Source organism: Pungitius pungitius, chromosome 15 (assembly GCF_949316345.1).
Source record: "Pungitius pungitius chromosome 15, fPunPun2.1, whole genome shotgun sequence".
Taxonomy (NCBI): Eukaryota; Metazoa; Chordata; class Actinopteri; order Perciformes; family Gasterosteidae; genus Pungitius; species Pungitius pungitius.
Window position 1 is genome coordinate 17,177,643 of NC_084914.1, and position 17,943 is coordinate 17,195,585.

The following is a 17,943-nucleotide window of genomic DNA, read 5'->3' on the forward strand; positions in this document are numbered from 1 at the left end:
CACCATGTAGAGTGGCACCAGCGGTAAATCGTTTTTGGTGATGCCATTCTCGTAAGTCACTGACAACACAGATCGCCTACTTATTCATTTGGCTTCACAACCTTCACACCTTAAGGGACATTTTGCGATAATGTAAAAGGTGTAAAAAAATATAAACAGAGTGATAATCTAACTCTGGATAATTTGCAGCTTGAGTGGGTGCACTGTTGAAACCCATCTGTTTGAAGGCAAACGCGGTGCTGACCCATCTGGGTTCCCTTTGTTATCTGAGACCTTGGGAGCATTGAAGGTTATTGTACCCTTATTAGGCAAAACCATCAGACCCCGGAATGGCACACCCTTAATGTTCGAGGTCTACATGTTAAGGAATACCTTACACAGATTAAGTAGGGGTTTGTCATTGTGCACCTGTCTTCCATTTATTCTTTATTAATATTGGGGTGGCTGCCACAGAGTTTGCTCACATGAACCCAACAGACCTACGGTAAAATCCTCATCACTGTTAAAAAAGCTAAAATGATTGACTGCTGCACAATGCCTGGGGTAAAATAAAAGTTGATGACTTTGGTTGTGTGTCTGAAAGAATACTCTTTATCTAAGGGTGGCAGAAAAAACAATAAACTGATAAAGAGCAAACAGAAAAATGCAAAACCAATAGGAGACATGAAGTAAAAATCATAATTATTGGAGCAACTGAACATCGGAGTGGTCAGGTATAGTTATAAAGTACACAGGCTAATTTAGGTTAAGAAATACACTTTGGCGTTCAATAACAATTAATCTTTATGTCGTTGGATATTTAAAAAGTGTGAGGTAACATGGCTGAACACAGTGCTCATTAACAAAAGCGAAGATATTTTTTGCGATAGCTTGAAGCCTTTATTTTCAGACCAATGGAATGTTTTGATAACCGACCGCATCAGCGGACCGACTACTACCCCTGCCGCTCCCCCCGTCTGGCCAAACTGTTCGCCCGACAACTAGCCATCACTGGAAAACGGGTTCTCATATGTCCCTTTATTGTTTTAGCGTTGCCACGGCAGTCTGAGGACTCTTGGTCTGACCTGCCGCCCTTTCGTTTGAGTCTGAGATCTAAGGATGTCGTAAAATGAACACCGTACACCACTCTAAAGTGAAAGCACCGACGAGAGCGGAAGGAATCACCGGGGGATCGCAGCGCACTCCCCACCCCCTCCCACCCCGTCGGCCGCATCGTTCCTTATTTTTGTTTATCGAAGGTGGCAACCCTAGTTGTGTTTGCAGATGAGAGTATACAAGGACAGTATATAAAAAAGCTTCTAGTAGCACTGTAGCAGAGTTCAGAAGTGGGGCTTCTAGACGTCCAGCGAGTTCATTTCATTTCAAGAACAAATTGTAATCTACAAACCCCCAAACAGTAAAAAGTGGTGATCCGTGGATATTTGCGCCAAATACCATAAATACAGAACTGCAAGTATCAAAGGGTGAAAAAAACAAAGCATACTGATATTTGCAGCCTTTAAAATTAGAAAGAGGGTAATGCTTTTGCGTCTCAATCCTTCATTGAGAAAACACATTGGCTGTAATAAACGCAATAGATCATTACTGAATATGCTGGAATGTGGAAAGAATGAACTTTTCCTCACACTCCTTCCCTACAAACATGTTCTCTTTGTAAATGCACTGGCCACGTTTTGCATTTGGAGCATGGTGTTCTAAAAATACGAATTGAGGCCAGCACTTGATCTATGATTGAAAAAGAGACGGTCAGGTCATATTCAGAGGCAACACTCATGTAGCGGCTGGGATTTGAAATGTGATGCAAATCTAAATGTATGTTAATGCATCAAAAAGTTAGTGGATTTACAAAATGATTATTAGTACACATTATTTTATTGTATGGGTATATATTCATTTTTAAATAATTCACATGATAAAACATTATGTTTGATTAGTCCTTTAAAGTCTAGCCCTGCAAAAAGGAATTGAAAGTTTATAAATATTCTGTTAATAATAAATAGTTGCTAATTAATTCATGAGTTAAGAGGAGATAGCTCTCTCGTCCTCTTGAAGGATTTTCGACGTATTATGGAGTGTGGAAAAACAAGTCTTTAGGGGATTATAGGCTAATCCGAAAACAGAAAGCTTAGTTTATTGAGGAGCAAATGTAATTAGGTACGGAATGTCAAAAGTTTCTATCACTTTTTTTCGTATACTATATGTCTCCATAGGGATCTAAAAAAAAGTTTGTCCCAGACAAACCTTTGACCACACTTTCTATACATAGATATTGCCAAAATTACCGTATTTAATGCAACTTTGTTTACTTGTGTGGGTTACATTGCATGTCATGTAATTTAGGTAACGCTTTTATCCGAAGCGACTTATAATAAGTGCATTTCAACCATATGGATACAAACTCAAAAGAACAAGAAAGTGCAATGACAAATTTACAGCTTGTTATAGATAAGAGCCTTTGTTAGTGTTTTTACGTGTCATTTAGCTGACGCTTTTATACAAAGCGGGTTACATTTTGCCTAGGGAGCAATTAGGGGTTAGGTGTCTAACTCAGGGACACTTTGACACGGAGAAGCCGGGAATCGAACCAGCGGCGCCCAGCGGATCACACTACTCCATGCGAGGTGTGTCTTTTGTTAGCGGCGGAAGATGTAAAAGTTCTCTGCTGTCCTGTTGTCATCAAAGAGCTTGTTCCACCATTTCGGAGCAAGGACTACAAAGAGTCGCGATCATGTCAAGGGTTGAAACCTCTGCAAACAGTTAATCCTTCTGCGTTTTCAGAGAAACACAGGGACACGCACACGCAACAGCTTTTTTACGAGAGAATGGATCAGATTGAAGAGCTTTTGTTGGAAGAAATCTGTATATATGACCACTTATAGAACCCCTCATTGGCGGACTATAAGGACACGCTGATGGCCTCCAATTCATAAATTCGTAAATGTCAGGTCGAGGGGTGTACAAAGTTGTTGAGGAAAATACGGGACAAATATGTTTGAGAAAAAAAAGGAGTTGAAAAGCAACAGTGGCGATGCACGAGGCAAAAATGTCTCTGATAAATAAAACAACAACCAACGACTTCCACACACGTAGACTTCACTCTCTAGGTCGTCTTCGACAAAAAACGTTACTCCACCTAGTGTTCTGGTGGTGAATTGCTTTGCAACACGCGCAAGCATTTTAGAACCATGAATTGAAACAAGTCTGTCAATACAACTGCATGTTAAGGCGCAGACGGAGAAGCATGCGCCAGCCTTTGGATCAGAGAGACAGAGCACACAGACTGCAGAGGCCCACTGTGTCCCTAAAAGACAGTGGTTTGTAAACGTCTTGGCTAAATGTCCGGAGATTGTTGGCACTCGAAACACAGCTGTCAAATGATGGATTGTTGTGAGCACAGCAAAGTGCACATGGTCCACCCGGTAGAATTCTGCCTTCAAGATGATCAAATGTGTGTAGTTTTTGTTTTTAAAGTATTGAGCCATTTGTTCATGTGGCTCAAAGACTGCCCGAAACAAAAATGATGGAGCAGCTCACTCGTCACATCTGGACCCTCTGTTTTCCGCTCTGTCTGCCCCAGCCGGTGTCACTGCGGAATGGTGGGGAGAGGGGTTGGGGGTTGCAGTGCTCTCCTCCAGACATCCCAACTGAGTTAAAGGAGCGGGGGAAAGAAGGGAGATTTTTGAATTTATTGTTGAGAGGAATCATGTGGGATCTGAGATGTGACTTGCAGACAGGGGCACTGTGCAGAATATCAAAAAAAATATGTTCCAGGCAGCGCTGTTCACCCAGACATGCCAACCCCGAGACTCCCGAATTTCAAAGCCCCTCCCGAAAATCTCCCAGACCGACCTTTCTCCCGAATTTCTCCCGATTTCCACCCGGACAACAATATTGCCACACCATCCGTCACTGGGCGCGCCGTTTCAGACCGAACAATAATAGAGGTTACACCTTGAAATCAAGCGCGGCAATTAGAACGATGAGACTTCCATCTGTGGCAGTGACAGTGAGTGTATGCAAGAGGTTAGAGTTGCTTTGGTGTTACGGTTTGGTTCTGCTTCCTGTTTTATTTTGTAGTTTCATGTCTCTTGTGTTCCTGGGTAACTTCACTTCCTGCCTTGTCCTGTCTTCCCCTGTGAGTGTCTGCCGTGTCAATGATCGTTTCCACCTGTGTTCAATCACCTGCACCTGCCTTGTGTATTTAAGCCCTGTGAGTCTCTTGTCTCTTGTAGCGTCATTGTCTGTTGTCTACTCGTCTCGTCATCGCCATGCCACGTCTAGGATGCATTTTCATGTCGTTTATTTTGTAAGGTCTTTGTTTATTTCCCTCCTTCCCCTTTTTTTCATCATTTGGAGTGATTTTGAGTTTCGCTTTTTGACTATTAAAGTCCTTTTATTTTTCAAACTCCGTGTCTGAGTCCTCCCTCCTTGGCTGCGACCCGCTGTGACATTTGGGTAAAAGTTATGTTATCATTAGGGTCCTCGCAACGACTAGTCGTAGAGGAACGTATTGTATTTCAAGGAATCACGAAACCTTTGGTGGGTCATTATTGGTTCAATGTGCCCCTGATATATAGGAATGGTGCTTATAGTTTATTGTTTTGAGAAGATTTGGGCTAATTAACTTCGGAAGTTTTGTGGCTTAATCTGTCAAGACTTCAAAATGACTTGGCCTGCCCTCACCATAATTGTAAGATCTGTCAACATCGAACCCCTAAACAAACCCCAATTTTTTCATAATATTTGAAGAATAGGGGGCGCTGCAATTAATCCTTGAGAATCTGCCTTTTTGGCCTATTTTCATGATTTCTTACAGCTGTAAAAGACTGAACTCCTCCCAGGTATAAAACCTGATTCCTTTCAAATTCGCGCAGTGTGATCTTTAGACCTTAGGCCCTAAAAATTGCATTTTGCCGGTAGAAGTTCCAAACTATGTGTGTAGGGAGCAACAAAATTTCTTTTTGAGGGAAGTTGCGTCATGTATGGTATTTTGAGAGGTTTTGATTTTGGGATGGTACATCAGAATGTCCTGGTTTTCCCTAAATGACACCTTTTGGGCATGTGAACAATCACCCTGAAGTTGAATTATCATGTAACAATTGATTGTTTCCATTTAAATCTAATTTGAAATTGACCAGATGTAGTCTTGTGATAGAGATTTTGGATCATGTATGGTATTTTGAGAGGCTTTTATTTTGGAATGGTACATCAGAATGTCCTGGTCATCACAAAGTCACACCCTGGGGATCTGTACTCTCTGCCTGAAGTGAAATTACTGTGTAACTATTTATAGTTAGCCTGGAGGCAAAGAACCTGAACCAAAGCTTGTAATCCACGCACAGTAGAGACACAGGGCGCCAGTTGCAGATGTCCTGCAGGTTCCCCTTTTTGGGCAGCAGAGCCATTACAACTCTGCGGCAGGAAATTGGCATGGAACCAGAGGCCAGACTTTCGTTAAAAACCTCCAGGATATCAGATGCAAATATTTCCCTGAATGCCTTCTAAAATTCTGCAGGGAAGCCATCGATGCCGGGAGCATTCCGTCCCTACATGGTGGCCTTCAGCTCCTACAAGGTTAGGCCTGTCGAGCTCTCTGTTAGTCTCTTCAGAGACTTGAGGTATTTCGCTCACAAACCCCTCTGTCAGTGCCTCCCTGTACACCAGTGAGTACAGGGAGGAGTAAAAGATGACTGCCCGCTTCCTTATCTGGCATGGTTCCACCACCGCCAACCTTGTGTCTGCCAGCAGCGCTTGGATTAGCTAGAGTTGAGCCGGATACTCGTTTCAGCCGAGTATCCGGTACGGATAAAGCACTTTTGCCGAGTATGAGTATTATACGAGTAATACGAGTCAATATCTGTGCTCGGATTGAATAAGTTCTCATTGGGTAGCTGTCTGTGTCTGCGTTCTGTGATTGGCTGGTAGTCACAGCGCCCCTCCTCTACACACATTCTGTTGCTGTGTCCCGCTCGGCTCACTCATACACAGAACTCCTCTATCCCTCCCTCAGTCAGCAGGTTCGCGGGTCTTTCCCGATAAAGGATTTCTTCGACTTCAGTTTTTTTTTTTTTACTTCGGTTTGTTGTTCTTAACTAGTAGAGTTCAGGTAAACAGGGGGCTTGTTAGGACGTGGTGCTTAAGAATGCGACTCGCGTTGCGTCTCTGCCTGTCTGAGTTTTTTTTTTACTTCACGCACTGACCTACTCTCTCTCATCAGTTTTTTTACCGTCTGCTGGATCTCTTCACGCACTCAGTGTCTGACTTTGACTAGTTGTGTTAAATAACTAAATATTAATATTACAAATTAAGCCACACACACACACTTCCCCTCTCTCTCCCATGATCATCAGTGATAAGAATTAAGAAGGAATGCTGTTTTAACCGCAGAAAGGCTTAACCCGACAATTTATGGGGTAAATCTTTCCTACTTCCTGGTTAAGCCCCGCTCACTTTCGGGTTAGGCCCCGCCCAGTCCGAGTACAGATAATTCATATGGTTCAACAGATACAGATAATGCTGTACTCGCTCATCTCTAGGATTAGCCTCGCCTGCCTATTCTTCCTCTCCAGGCCAATGAAGAAGCTAGAGGGAGTGTCCATCTCCATGATGGTCTGGAATTGGGACCTGACCAGTGCACCCTGCACTGTAACGTCCAACAGGTCGGCCAGAGCCATTTTATTCATCTCAAGGACTTCAATGTGTCCTGGCTCTCCTGTGGACTCGCTTAAATGCTCTAGTTCAAATATATCAGTTTTCAGGTCCTTCATAGATCTGTTTGTTTTTTTGGTGACATTGAAAGAAGGCTAATCTCAATCTTACCGTGGTCCCACCACTGCCTAAGACTGCTAAAATCATGGCAGAAATATATCTTTATAATTCTTATCAAAGGTTAAAACTGAGTTAAAATGCCAGTACACGCTTTTTGGCAAAATGTTCCTAATAAAAAGCAAGGAATGATCTGTAAACCCAGCCGGTACAATGGTAAACATTTTTTTAAAATTAAAATGGTGCTTAAATAAAATACAAACGATCAAGCCTGGCAGAGGAGATTCTACCTTCTCTAATGTGGGACCACATGTCCTGACGGCAGTCTGCGTGCATCCTTCTCTACACATCGACCAGGTCATGGGAATTGACCAGCTGCCTTAGAGCGTGCAGTGAAGCTGGATGTGGCTCTGCGTGGTTGAGGTCTGTACAGTTAAAATCACCCCTCAAGAATAAAAAATCCTCTGAGGCACAGCCATCATTAACTTTTTGTAAAAAACTGCTTCCTCTCTGTACTGATTGTTGGAGCATACACATTGATAAAAACAACAGTAACACACTACCGTCAGATTGCCCCTGCCCCCCACGTGCCTCCTCTTCCTCCACAACCTTACTGGCTTTAAAATCTGTGAATGCCATCTAGCATTCACCGAGAGAGAGAGGGAGGTCTGGTGAAATAATGTGGAAGCAGGGAATATTAAAAACAACAAGATATGGGGGGAGGTAGATGGTGAATATGTATGTACCACATGGTGCTAATCACTGATGTAGGGGCAATTGAAAGACAGATGAAGACCTAACTGACTAGTGGTCACATTGACTCACTACAAAATCCCTTGGGTGTTCTAATGAGATTGTAATAAGAGGGTATTAGATGAGGTTTCCTGGCATCTCTGTAACTAGGTTGGGACAAAGCAGCTGTTTTGTCATTAGGTTGTAAGAAAACATTTATGTAATGTTGAACTTTAGGAAACTCATATTAAGCTAATAAAAGATAAATAATAGATAATTTTCAAAATAGTGTACTATAAAAAGAAAAGCTGTATGCTATATCAAAATTTAAATTTTAACAAATAAAAGAAGTTTAGATAGACACATGTTAGTTTTGGTTCATAAAAAGTTTATTCAGAATGCTTTGTAAAAGATGACAAGAAACAAACAGTAAAAGTGAGGAATGCACGAAGCCAACAGAGCGACAAAGTTACAAGTGGCAAAAAGCCTCAACCTACCAGCATACGCCTTCCTTGTAGATTTATTGTATGTTTTCGTACAATAAATCTTTAGAAAGAGAAGTGAGGGAGTAAGAGATGCAGAAACAGACAGAATGGAAGAAACACGACTCCACAGTGTAGGGCTCTTTTTAATATCAAAACTTGAAATTATAGAAGGTTCTTGCGAATGGCAAGGTGGTTCATTTTAAAAACTTTACTGCAGATTTCATCAAACATATATAAAAATTGTACCGACACACTGGCAACAAGGAAGATCTTGGATTGATCTTCAGGAGTCTTTCAACATTTAAATGAATGTTGGTCTGACTTATATGTAATCAATAAATGTGTCCCAATCCCGACTCAGTCTTGAAAAGAACCATGGGCGAACGTGGACGAAGAAGAGGTCGGAGAGAGACAGACATCCGGGTCATCTGGGGTCACCGAACAGTGTAATATGCTTCAGTCTCAGCAGTTAGGCTCTGCTCAGATCAGCTTGGTTGATGATTTACCTGGACGTCTCCTTGCGAGCAACAGCTCATGGGAATGGAATTCTACAGCAGACCCAGAACAATCCCAGAAGGTCTCACTTTGAGAGTAAAAGAAAAGGTTTTGAGTTTCTTGGAGGCTTCGTGCTTACACAATATTTTCCCTCTGGTTCATACGGGAGCACAGGGTACGAGCTGTTCCTTCTGTGCCGTTATTTTTCTTTATTAATTAATTAATTAACTTGAATGGTCTTTTTTTATGTTGGAGATATGGTACACACAGACACATCCTTGTGAAATAATATCTATTTGGTTTGGCTTTAGCAGTAGATGTCCATGTGTCTCGTACATAAGAGTATGTGTCCTACTAACTAAGATACCGTGAAAACGTGCCAACATTTTTGAAATATAGAACATTTTCAGAGCAGTATCAGATCTGAAACATTTTCTCTTAATTTCAAATAATAGCTAAAGGCTCTTTTTTTCATTCCAACTAAAAGTTATTTTGCTTAAGAAGGTAATATGAAAACAAATATAGAGTATAAAGAGGCAAACAATAACAATATACATTTTGTCAATTTCCGCTATTTGTTCTTTGAGGAAAAATCTGTAAAGCAGTGCTATCTGGTGTTTTTTAGAATGGGTTAAGTGATCCCTCCACATTCAAACCAGAAGTCTACTATACAAATCGAAGGACATTGACTAAGAAGTCTGGTACAAGACGTCATTTTGGTGTATTATTATATGGAATTATACACCTCAACTGTTTAAATAATATTGAGGCTTTAGGTTCATAGAGCTGTGCCCTGAGCTTCGACGACAATTGTATTGATTTTATTCCCTTTCAAATCCATTCTAAGGGTCACAACATATTGATTTGTTTCAGATGTAATGTTTCACTGCATGTTTCTGGTGGTGTTGGCAGAGGTTCATGTTCAGTTTGTTGACTGAAACTTCTGGGTAAGATTTGCATTTCAAGAGGGAACACCACTAGCCACTCACAATATAAACTCATGCCTAATATTATTGATATTTATCCTAGGTTGGTCATTTAAAGAAAAAAATGATGTATGTATATGATACTATACCCAGACACCTAATGTTTCTAAATGCCAATGATGCTGCTGTGAAAAAGATGAGCTTCTAATGGTGAGGTAATTTAGTACAAGGAAGGACAAAGCGCAGTCCATTAGAACATAAGAGCTTCTTATATTTATTCTTGTGACAGACAACATTCCTCCAGCTCTTCAATTGTTATCTCTTCAATGACTCCAGATCATCTCAAAATTGTTCCATTTTCTCTTGACATTCCCTTTTTGTCTCCTTTCGAACTCCCTGCAGATGAATTTAAAGGCCTGCTGAAGCGCTTGCCCACGGACCGGTTCCTAAACGTGTCAACCATTGCCAAGTTCTGGTCGGCCGACTTGTCCCTCCAGAAGCGCTTCGCCCAGTTGGAGTACAGCACTGCCTTTGTTCTAGGGAAAGCCCAGAAGGTCGTCAGGAAACTGTTTACCCTGAGCAAGCGCTGCCCGAAACACCCTCTCATCAGCCTGCCCAGAGAGAGGTAACCCCATGTTTTGGATTTGCTCCATAATTAATTGGAATGTAAAAAGTTTAATGAGAAATGGGGCCAGCATTTTTTCCGTATTCCTGCTGATAAACAGACAAACAAACCGTTGCTACCTTTTGCTGATTCATCACAGCTGTCCCTTAAGTTTGGTATACTGAGGAAAAAGCCCGGAGCCATCAATCTGGAAAGAGCAAACGTTTTGAATTTGGCTTAAACCCAAAAGTGATGCACATGGGAAAGGTGGAAACACGCCAGTGGGGTAAACAATTGCTCCCTTTAAGCCAATTCCCATGCAGAACATTTATTTGTAGATTACTCGCGTTGTGGATTCCGCTTTGGAATGTTTGGAATGCCTTACAGATTGTACAACATGGTAACAGTTACTATGTTGTACAATCTGTAGGGCATTGCCAAGCTCTAAAAAAAGAGTCAATTCTAAAGCCACTGTTGTATCATCTGAACAAAAACTCCTTTGCAAGCTTCACTCAGCTGTCGTTCCCATGGCAGTTTTGTTGCTGCTGCAACAGGGAAATTGATAAAGCAGGTGAGATGAGAGAGGATAATGCACGAGAAAGCGTTGAAGAGAGATGTGACAGCAGGTTGGAGACAAAAAGATGGAGAGGGAGGACAGTTCTAGTCAGCGGTTGCAGAGGCCTTTGCGTGGTAAGCTAAGCGGTGCCGCGGCATGCTATAATCCAGTCCTCTACCGGACTGACAGCCCGGCACTTTCTTACGGCAGACTTCAATTTCACTGACAGTCCTTTCCCTTATCCCTTAGAGCGCTGCCTCACAATCCGTCATCATTCAACTTTGTGTCGCCTTTTCCTCTCTTTCTTTCTCAAACCCACCATTCAAGAGTTTATACCCAATTTGTACCGGGGACCGCTCAGCCACTAAGACTACACCATTTGCTACAGCACAAACCCATTTTTTTTTATCTTCATTCATTTTAGATATAGTCTATTTACATAGGCCTGAGGGGTAGAAAACATTTGGGCAATGTTGTGTGTGATTTCTTGAACATTGCAGAAAGATTCTATCCCTGGGCTGAGCCCATTTACAGTCTAAATTTGTTGTTGCTCTTAGCACACCAAAGTAGATAATTCCTGTATGTCTGCATTTTCATCTCTTGCTGCAGTTATACCAAAACACTCTTTTACGGAAATGGTGTCAAATTGCAACCAATAAACAATCCAATTTTAAGTAATATGATTTGTAAATTACACTTTAACCACTGGAAAATACTGTAGGATATAAAGGCTGAACATTAGTGGTTTATAAACTAATCCTCGTTCAAGGTTCTTATCCTAGCTTATATACTCTTTACACTTAATATTGTTTTTAATGTAGAGATTTGGGAAAAGGCAATGCCGCGCCATAGCGATGAAAGTAGCACAGACAACATTGAAAAATCAAGAAATTATTGAGATACAAAATAATTAAAATTCTAAAACAAAAGACAACTCAAACAAGAAAGGAAATTGAAATGCTACACACATTATTACAACATTTTACAAGCTTTTTAGTCATTAGAAATTGACGAGGACAAGTCCTGTTACAATTCCAAAAAAAGTAAATGGGTGTCTCTCTTTTTAGATGGAGAAGTACCGTCGATTCCAAACTGACATAAATAAACGTCACCCATCCAATCCCATCTTTGAGTTAGAACCAACCCTTACCAGTAATTGTGTCAAAAACAACTTCCTGTTGAACAGATGAAATCCATCCCTTATGAATGTAATCAGAAATCCTGAAAGTTAATACTCATAGATATACAGCTGCCATCTCATAGGAATTTAAAATATTGTACACAGTACAAAAGTTTAAAACAAGATTATTATTATGCGTTCGTCCCTCTTGACACATTTCCCAATCGCAAAATATTGTCGAACATGAAATCGGTACATGAGGCAAAAAAGGTTGGGGACCCATGCTTTGAACAACATATTGACAATGTTACTTGTTAAATCAGTGTCCAATTTAACATAAACTTACCACAACATTGTTTTTGATAAGCTCCCAACTCCAGACATATTGATTTTTTTATTTTTCTAAGCTGCTACTTTTTTCCCACGCTTTGAACCACGTGACTTATACAACGGTGCGGCTAATATAGCATTTTTTAGAGCAAGACAGATAGGTGCAAGTTACGGGCAACCGATCTGGCTGTCAGAGAAGGAAACAGAGCGACTGCACGTAAACTTGCCATTAATGAATCAATGGCGGAGGTGCCTACTCTCACGGTTTCGGCATGTGACACACGCTTTTGCATGTTTTCACACGCTCTCATGCAAAAAAAAATGAACCTCGGTCCAAGCCGCGTTGGTTCCTCTTCAACCTCAATGGTAGGCCCCCTCCCCCCCCTCGTATAGCCACCCCCACAAGATCAAAAGATTTTTTGAAAAGCTCTGCAATGGTGAGACGGTGGAGACGGCAATGTGAAGCACTGCGGCACGGACAACTCTGCGTCAGCAGTTGTTTCTCTGCCGCATGGAAAGCTGTGGCTTATAGACTGGTGCGCCCTATAGTCCGGAAATTACGGTAACCTAAACATTTAATTTCAGACAGAAATGAAACCTTACTTCATTTTTCTGGTTCTGGCTCCAGGAGATGATTTCCAGATCTTTCTAACAAGGAGTCAAAATGAACAAGCATATCAAGGCTAAATACGTTTTCTTTTGGATTTAAACATCATGTGGTCAGGACTGAACAGCCTAATTTTCAGCCTTTTGTGTTCTCTCATTGAACATTCTGTGCTGTATGCACAATACAATCCTTTGGTTTCCTATCTTCCCTTTGCAGACCCATCGACTTTTGGTTGAGCAGGGCTCAGTCTCTGCTCTACTGTAATGAGCATGGCGGGCAAGGCTTCTTCTCTGAGGAGGGGAAGAGCTGTAGCTGTCCAGCAGAGCAGCCTACCTGCCAAGGAGCCATTCCATGTGTCGTTGGCACCTCCTCCACCTCTTGCTCCTCCTGCGCAGCTGATAATACGAGCCGCTGCGGGGCCTGTCACCACGGCAACCTCCTCCATCTTGGCTCCTGTCGGCCCAGCATCGCCACATCCCTGGACCACTACCTGAACTTTGACTTGGACATGCCGGATGCTGAGGTTCTCAAATATTTATTTTTCAGAAAATATGGTACCTTTGATGTAAAAGAATAGAACCATGAAAATGTATTTACTGATTTTTTTGTGCCCAGACATAACACAACTTAGTTACATAAGAGCAAATAAAAGAATCCCACAAAGACACAGCTTTCTACAATTTAAGTGGGAAAAGAAAGTTCAGTCAAGTATATCATTCAGTTTAACTGACAAATGAGTTTGAAATATAGACCTGACTGAGAATAACCACTAACAAACACATAATGTGTAAGGTGACTTTATCATCCATAGATTTAGAATGAAGTCAATACTTTTGTTTGTTTTTCTCCTTAGTCCGGTTTGGTTTCACAGTGCGCAAATTGGAGCGGAGCAAATAGCTATTTGAATTCGCTTGAGGGCCATGTACAAGGACTGAATTTGTCTTTGTTGCAGAGAAAGTCAGTTATCTTTCTCTGAAGTTAACTTTCATTGTGTCCATCTTAAAATTGCCCCACGTATGCAGACATGTGTTTGAAATTGACCTCCTGCAGTAGGGTCAGATCAATCAAAGGGTTTGCTAAAAAGCGATCTCTGTGTGGTTATTTTGGCCTTTTTCAAGCAATGAACCAAAGTTCACAGGACAAAAATGTTGGCTGATTTGAATGTTGGCTGACTCGTCTTGAAAGTCTGTGTACCATTTTTTTCGGGTCCACATTATAATGAAAGAAAGTAAATGTTGGCTTGTGAAAGCATACTCTGATCTGTATAGTATTACATGTCTGCTTATACAGTGAATTTGATCTCACATTTCCTAAACCTCCAGGTGAATTACCTGCTTCAGCGACTTGACAGCAGAATCGAGGTGCATGCCATTTACATCAGCAACGATGTCCGCCTGGGAAGTTGGTTCAACCCCGCCTGGAGGAAGAGGATGTTGCTGACCCTCAAGAGTAACAAAAATAAGTCCAACCTCATCCATATGCTGATGGGCATTTCTTTTCAGATATGCTTGACTAAAAATTCAACACTGGAGCCTGTGCCTGCAATTTACGTCAATCCTTTTGGGGGAAGTCACTCAGAGAGCTGGTTCATGCCGGTAAACCAGCCTGACTTTCCCGACTGGGAGAGAACTCGACTGGAAACTGTCGTCACGGCACAGTGTTACAACTGGACACTGACCATGGGCAACACATGGAAGTCGTTCTTTGAAACTGTGCACATCTACCTGCGAAGCCGCATACTTACAGAGGATCCCTCAGTGAACGAAACTCTCTTCTATGAACCATTAGACATTGACGACCAGACGTCCAACCTTGGGTATATGAAGATCAACACGCTCAAAGTGTTTGGATACAGCCTGAACTTTGACCCCGAGGGCATTAAGGATCTCATTCTCCAGCTGGACTACCCTTACACGCAGACTACGCAGGACGCCGCCTTTCTAATGTTGTTGGAGATGAGAGACCGAGTTAACCGTCTGTCTCCGCCAGCACCACAGCCCCTGGACCTGTTCTCTTGTCTGTTGCGCCATCGCCTCAAGCTGTCTGCCGGAGAGGTGGCACGCATCAAGGACTCTCTGCAGATCTTCAACTCCAAGCTCCCCAATGCTTCTCCTGAAATTGAGCTGGGCCAGATTTGTACCTAGCTAGTATTAGCATACAAGTCAGGTTCCTAGAACGTGGAGCTGCTAGACCGAACCAGGAGAAGTACAACAAAATGACCACTAGGCCCCAAAGCCTCTGGATTTAAAGAACATCGGCAATCTACCTTCAGTTACTCTTGGCGGGTATTTTGTTGTCATTTCTGTCAGAAATTGCTACCAAAGCTCTTTGATGAACAGTGGAGTGATTTTGTGAACTTTTTGAGAGATCAGCTGATACGTGGACCCTTTCATAAGCTCTACTGTTCAAGCCTGAAGAATTACTTTTGGTATTGCTGCCCTGCTTTTGGCAACTGTAAAACTGGATTAAATTCTGAGACTTCCTGACACGGACAGTTTTTTTATTTGGAACCTCACCGAGCCAATGTCAAACTTTACCTAAGACATCTACTTTGCAAAGATAAAGATGGTTTTGATATCTAAAGAGGAACTTAAGTTGTCAAAACTGAGTATATTGAAAAGAAGGTTTCCCCTTTTCTAACTGCATTGTCTTTTAGCTACAGACCAATCTTGTGGGAAGGGGAAACCCGGGATATAATTATATGTGGTAAATGAGTTATGTTATGCTTAACATTTGATAATCCTGAACCCTGTTACTGTCTTTGAATATTTCCTTTTAATCCCTGCCTTCCATTTTATCTGGCATTTGAAAATGTGTAATTACAGTATCTATGCTTAACATCTGAGTGAGAAGCCTGTTAGTGATGTTCTGTCCTTGGTGGCGTGTCTATACCAAAAGAAGGTAAACACATTTTTGGAAAACTGAATAGCGAACTATCATAAGTGTTGAGTTATTATTTTGTGAGGCAAAAATTGTCAAGAATTCTTCTCATCTGGAATGAAACGATCTAAGGAAATAGCGCTGTAAATAACGCTCAATTAACCCCAGGTGTGGACAAATGCACATTGCTTTTTAGATAAGAGTGCAAAGATAAAAAAAATGTTTAACAAAAACAAACTCATGCCTTATATGGAGAGTCAATGTTAAGATAAGAAGCACATTAAGTTTCTGTGTTTCATTTGCCAGTGGAGACTGTATCTTGCTTTTTATATTTCAATATTTCTACCAAGACAGAACAACCAATACATTCTCCAGAATACGTAGTAATGTAGCTTTTTCCCGCCATGTAAATGCTAGTCACTTTTTGCAGCTACTTGTTTTGGTGTTGTGAAACTTTAAGTAACTGGTCCTACTGCACACTCCAGTTAAAGAAAATCCAAACTGCTGATTGAGTTTGCTCAATCTTACTATGCTTTTAAAACCATATTTCAATGCTTTGGTTTAGGCTCAGGTCATTGAAACAATTTGGTTCATTTTTTTAAATTGCCAGCTACTGCAGCAACTGGAGCTAAAGGGTGTCTGCAGGTTAGTGATTGTACTCTTGAGAGCTGCCAACTCATCGGAATGATACTTGATATGGTTTTACATTTACTTCACTAATTTCTCACTAAAAGTCAGTAAACCTTGTATGTAATTTTCAGCAGTTCTTCTGTGCTCAGCTTGCTTAAGTAAAAACAAAGTGGTTATCTATTTGGGATCTTGTTCCTTTTTTTTCTTTTTTCTTTTTTAGGTTTGGGCCAGATACTGCAAACATTGATCTCAACTGGGCCTTTAATAAAACACAAAAGCCTCTGGTCTGTCAGAAGCAATCACGCATCCGAGGTGACCAGATGTGGCTTTTTTTTCTCTCCTGGCACTGCGTTGGTGAACGGCATGGTCCCCCTGGTTTAACGCATACGCTCACTCACAGAGTGTGACCCCAAGAGGACGTTTTAGGATTAGCAGTTACTTTTATAGTAATACAATTCTGTCATTCTCACAATAGCAAAGTCATCCGGCGGGCCAAGCTGGACCCACCGGCTGGAGTTTGACATCTTTGCTCTACGTCCTGGACACAATGTCAATACACTGTATGTGTTCGTTACATACACAGTGTCTTTTCAAAATACATTTCAAGAAGTTATGTTTTGGAATGTAAACCACAAAGAGTTTACATTTACCCAGGCATTTTCTGGAGCAAAAGCCATGTTTTCGTGGTTATTTTGATCGTGATTAATTTCATGATTTACTGAGATTGTTAATACGCAGAATTCAATAACTGATTAAATAGTTGAGTATTGTGCACTTTCATCCGTGCAAACATTTCAGTATATCCTTTACATAGTGGTAGATATAAGATATTTATTGTAAATGTAAACAAATAAAATATTAAAGGCTATTTGCGACTGCCATGGCAGTTTAGCAAGCTGCTGATTTAAAAATATATAAAATGTGTATTTTTAATTGAAAGTGAAGGAGAGAAGTCTCCGCCTTTTCTGTTAAGAAATCTTATGTTATGTTAGTTTTTACTGCTGACGCTTCAAATCCATATTAATTCCACATCGGTGTGTATTGTATGAACAAGACATTTTTGACCCAATAGTTTCAGTACTTGACCATTTCAACAATTACCGTGTGGATGTCAGCGGTGGATCAAGCAATGCCCATCACAGATTCTGGATTATCATTTGCCGAAAGGAAAATAAAGTCCTGCAATGCTACGTGAGTATCAATAAATATATTACCAAACAGGGCAGTGGCTTGAGCCTCTATCCACTGATAAAGTGTGCACATCTAAGATTTATCAAAAATAAGGGGCACTGTAACAGAGACAAACAGGAGCACACAGATTGAACACATCAGACCCTAAAAGCGCTAAACTAGTCCTGCACACAATTGAATGGAAGCGGCAGTCATCCAGACGCATTCCTGGAGGAATCGGTGAAATTAAAACTGCGGCGACGTTTGATGTCATGAACCCGAACAAAGTTTGCAGTCCCGACATTCATGTAATTCACACGACAAATGAAGGCAACATAACTACTTTTACTCGCGTGAGTAATGAGTACGAAAATTTGCTGTACAATAACAAATTAACGTCTTTGAGGGTCACTGTTTGTACCTGTAATTGGTTTAAATTTGTATGGCTAATTCTATGTTGTGCGTGTACACAAACCATTTTTTTTTTCCTAAAAGATATTGTGAAGTGTAGTTTGTTCGAGTAGCTGTTTACACATAATTTTTGTCTGCTGGTGTAGTCAGTGTTGGGAAAGTTCACTTTCTACATGAACTAGTTCAAAGTTCAGTTCACAAATTCTAAAATTAATTAGTTCAGTTCATAGTT

At 41.1% G+C, this 17,943-nt stretch overlaps 1 protein-coding gene across 4 annotated transcripts in view; it reads left to right on the top strand.

Moving 5' to 3' along the window:
* brinp2 (bone morphogenetic protein/retinoic acid inducible neural-specific 2) overlaps positions 1-14,877 on the top strand; it is a 196,646-nt gene extending 181,769 nt beyond the window's left edge. For all 4 annotated transcript variants that reach the window (XM_062557655.1, XM_062557657.1, XM_062557656.1 and 1 more), the window contains 3 exons: positions 9,806-10,028; positions 12,837-13,143; positions 13,943-14,877. In XM_062557655.1, the coding sequence (XP_062413639.1) occupies positions 9,806-10,028; positions 12,837-13,143; positions 13,943-14,764 (1,352 nt within the window). In that variant the 3' untranslated portion in view covers positions 14,765-14,877. The remainder of the gene's footprint in view (positions 1-9,805; positions 10,029-12,836; positions 13,144-13,942) is intronic.
* Positions 14,878-17,943: the final 3,066 nt, after the last annotated feature.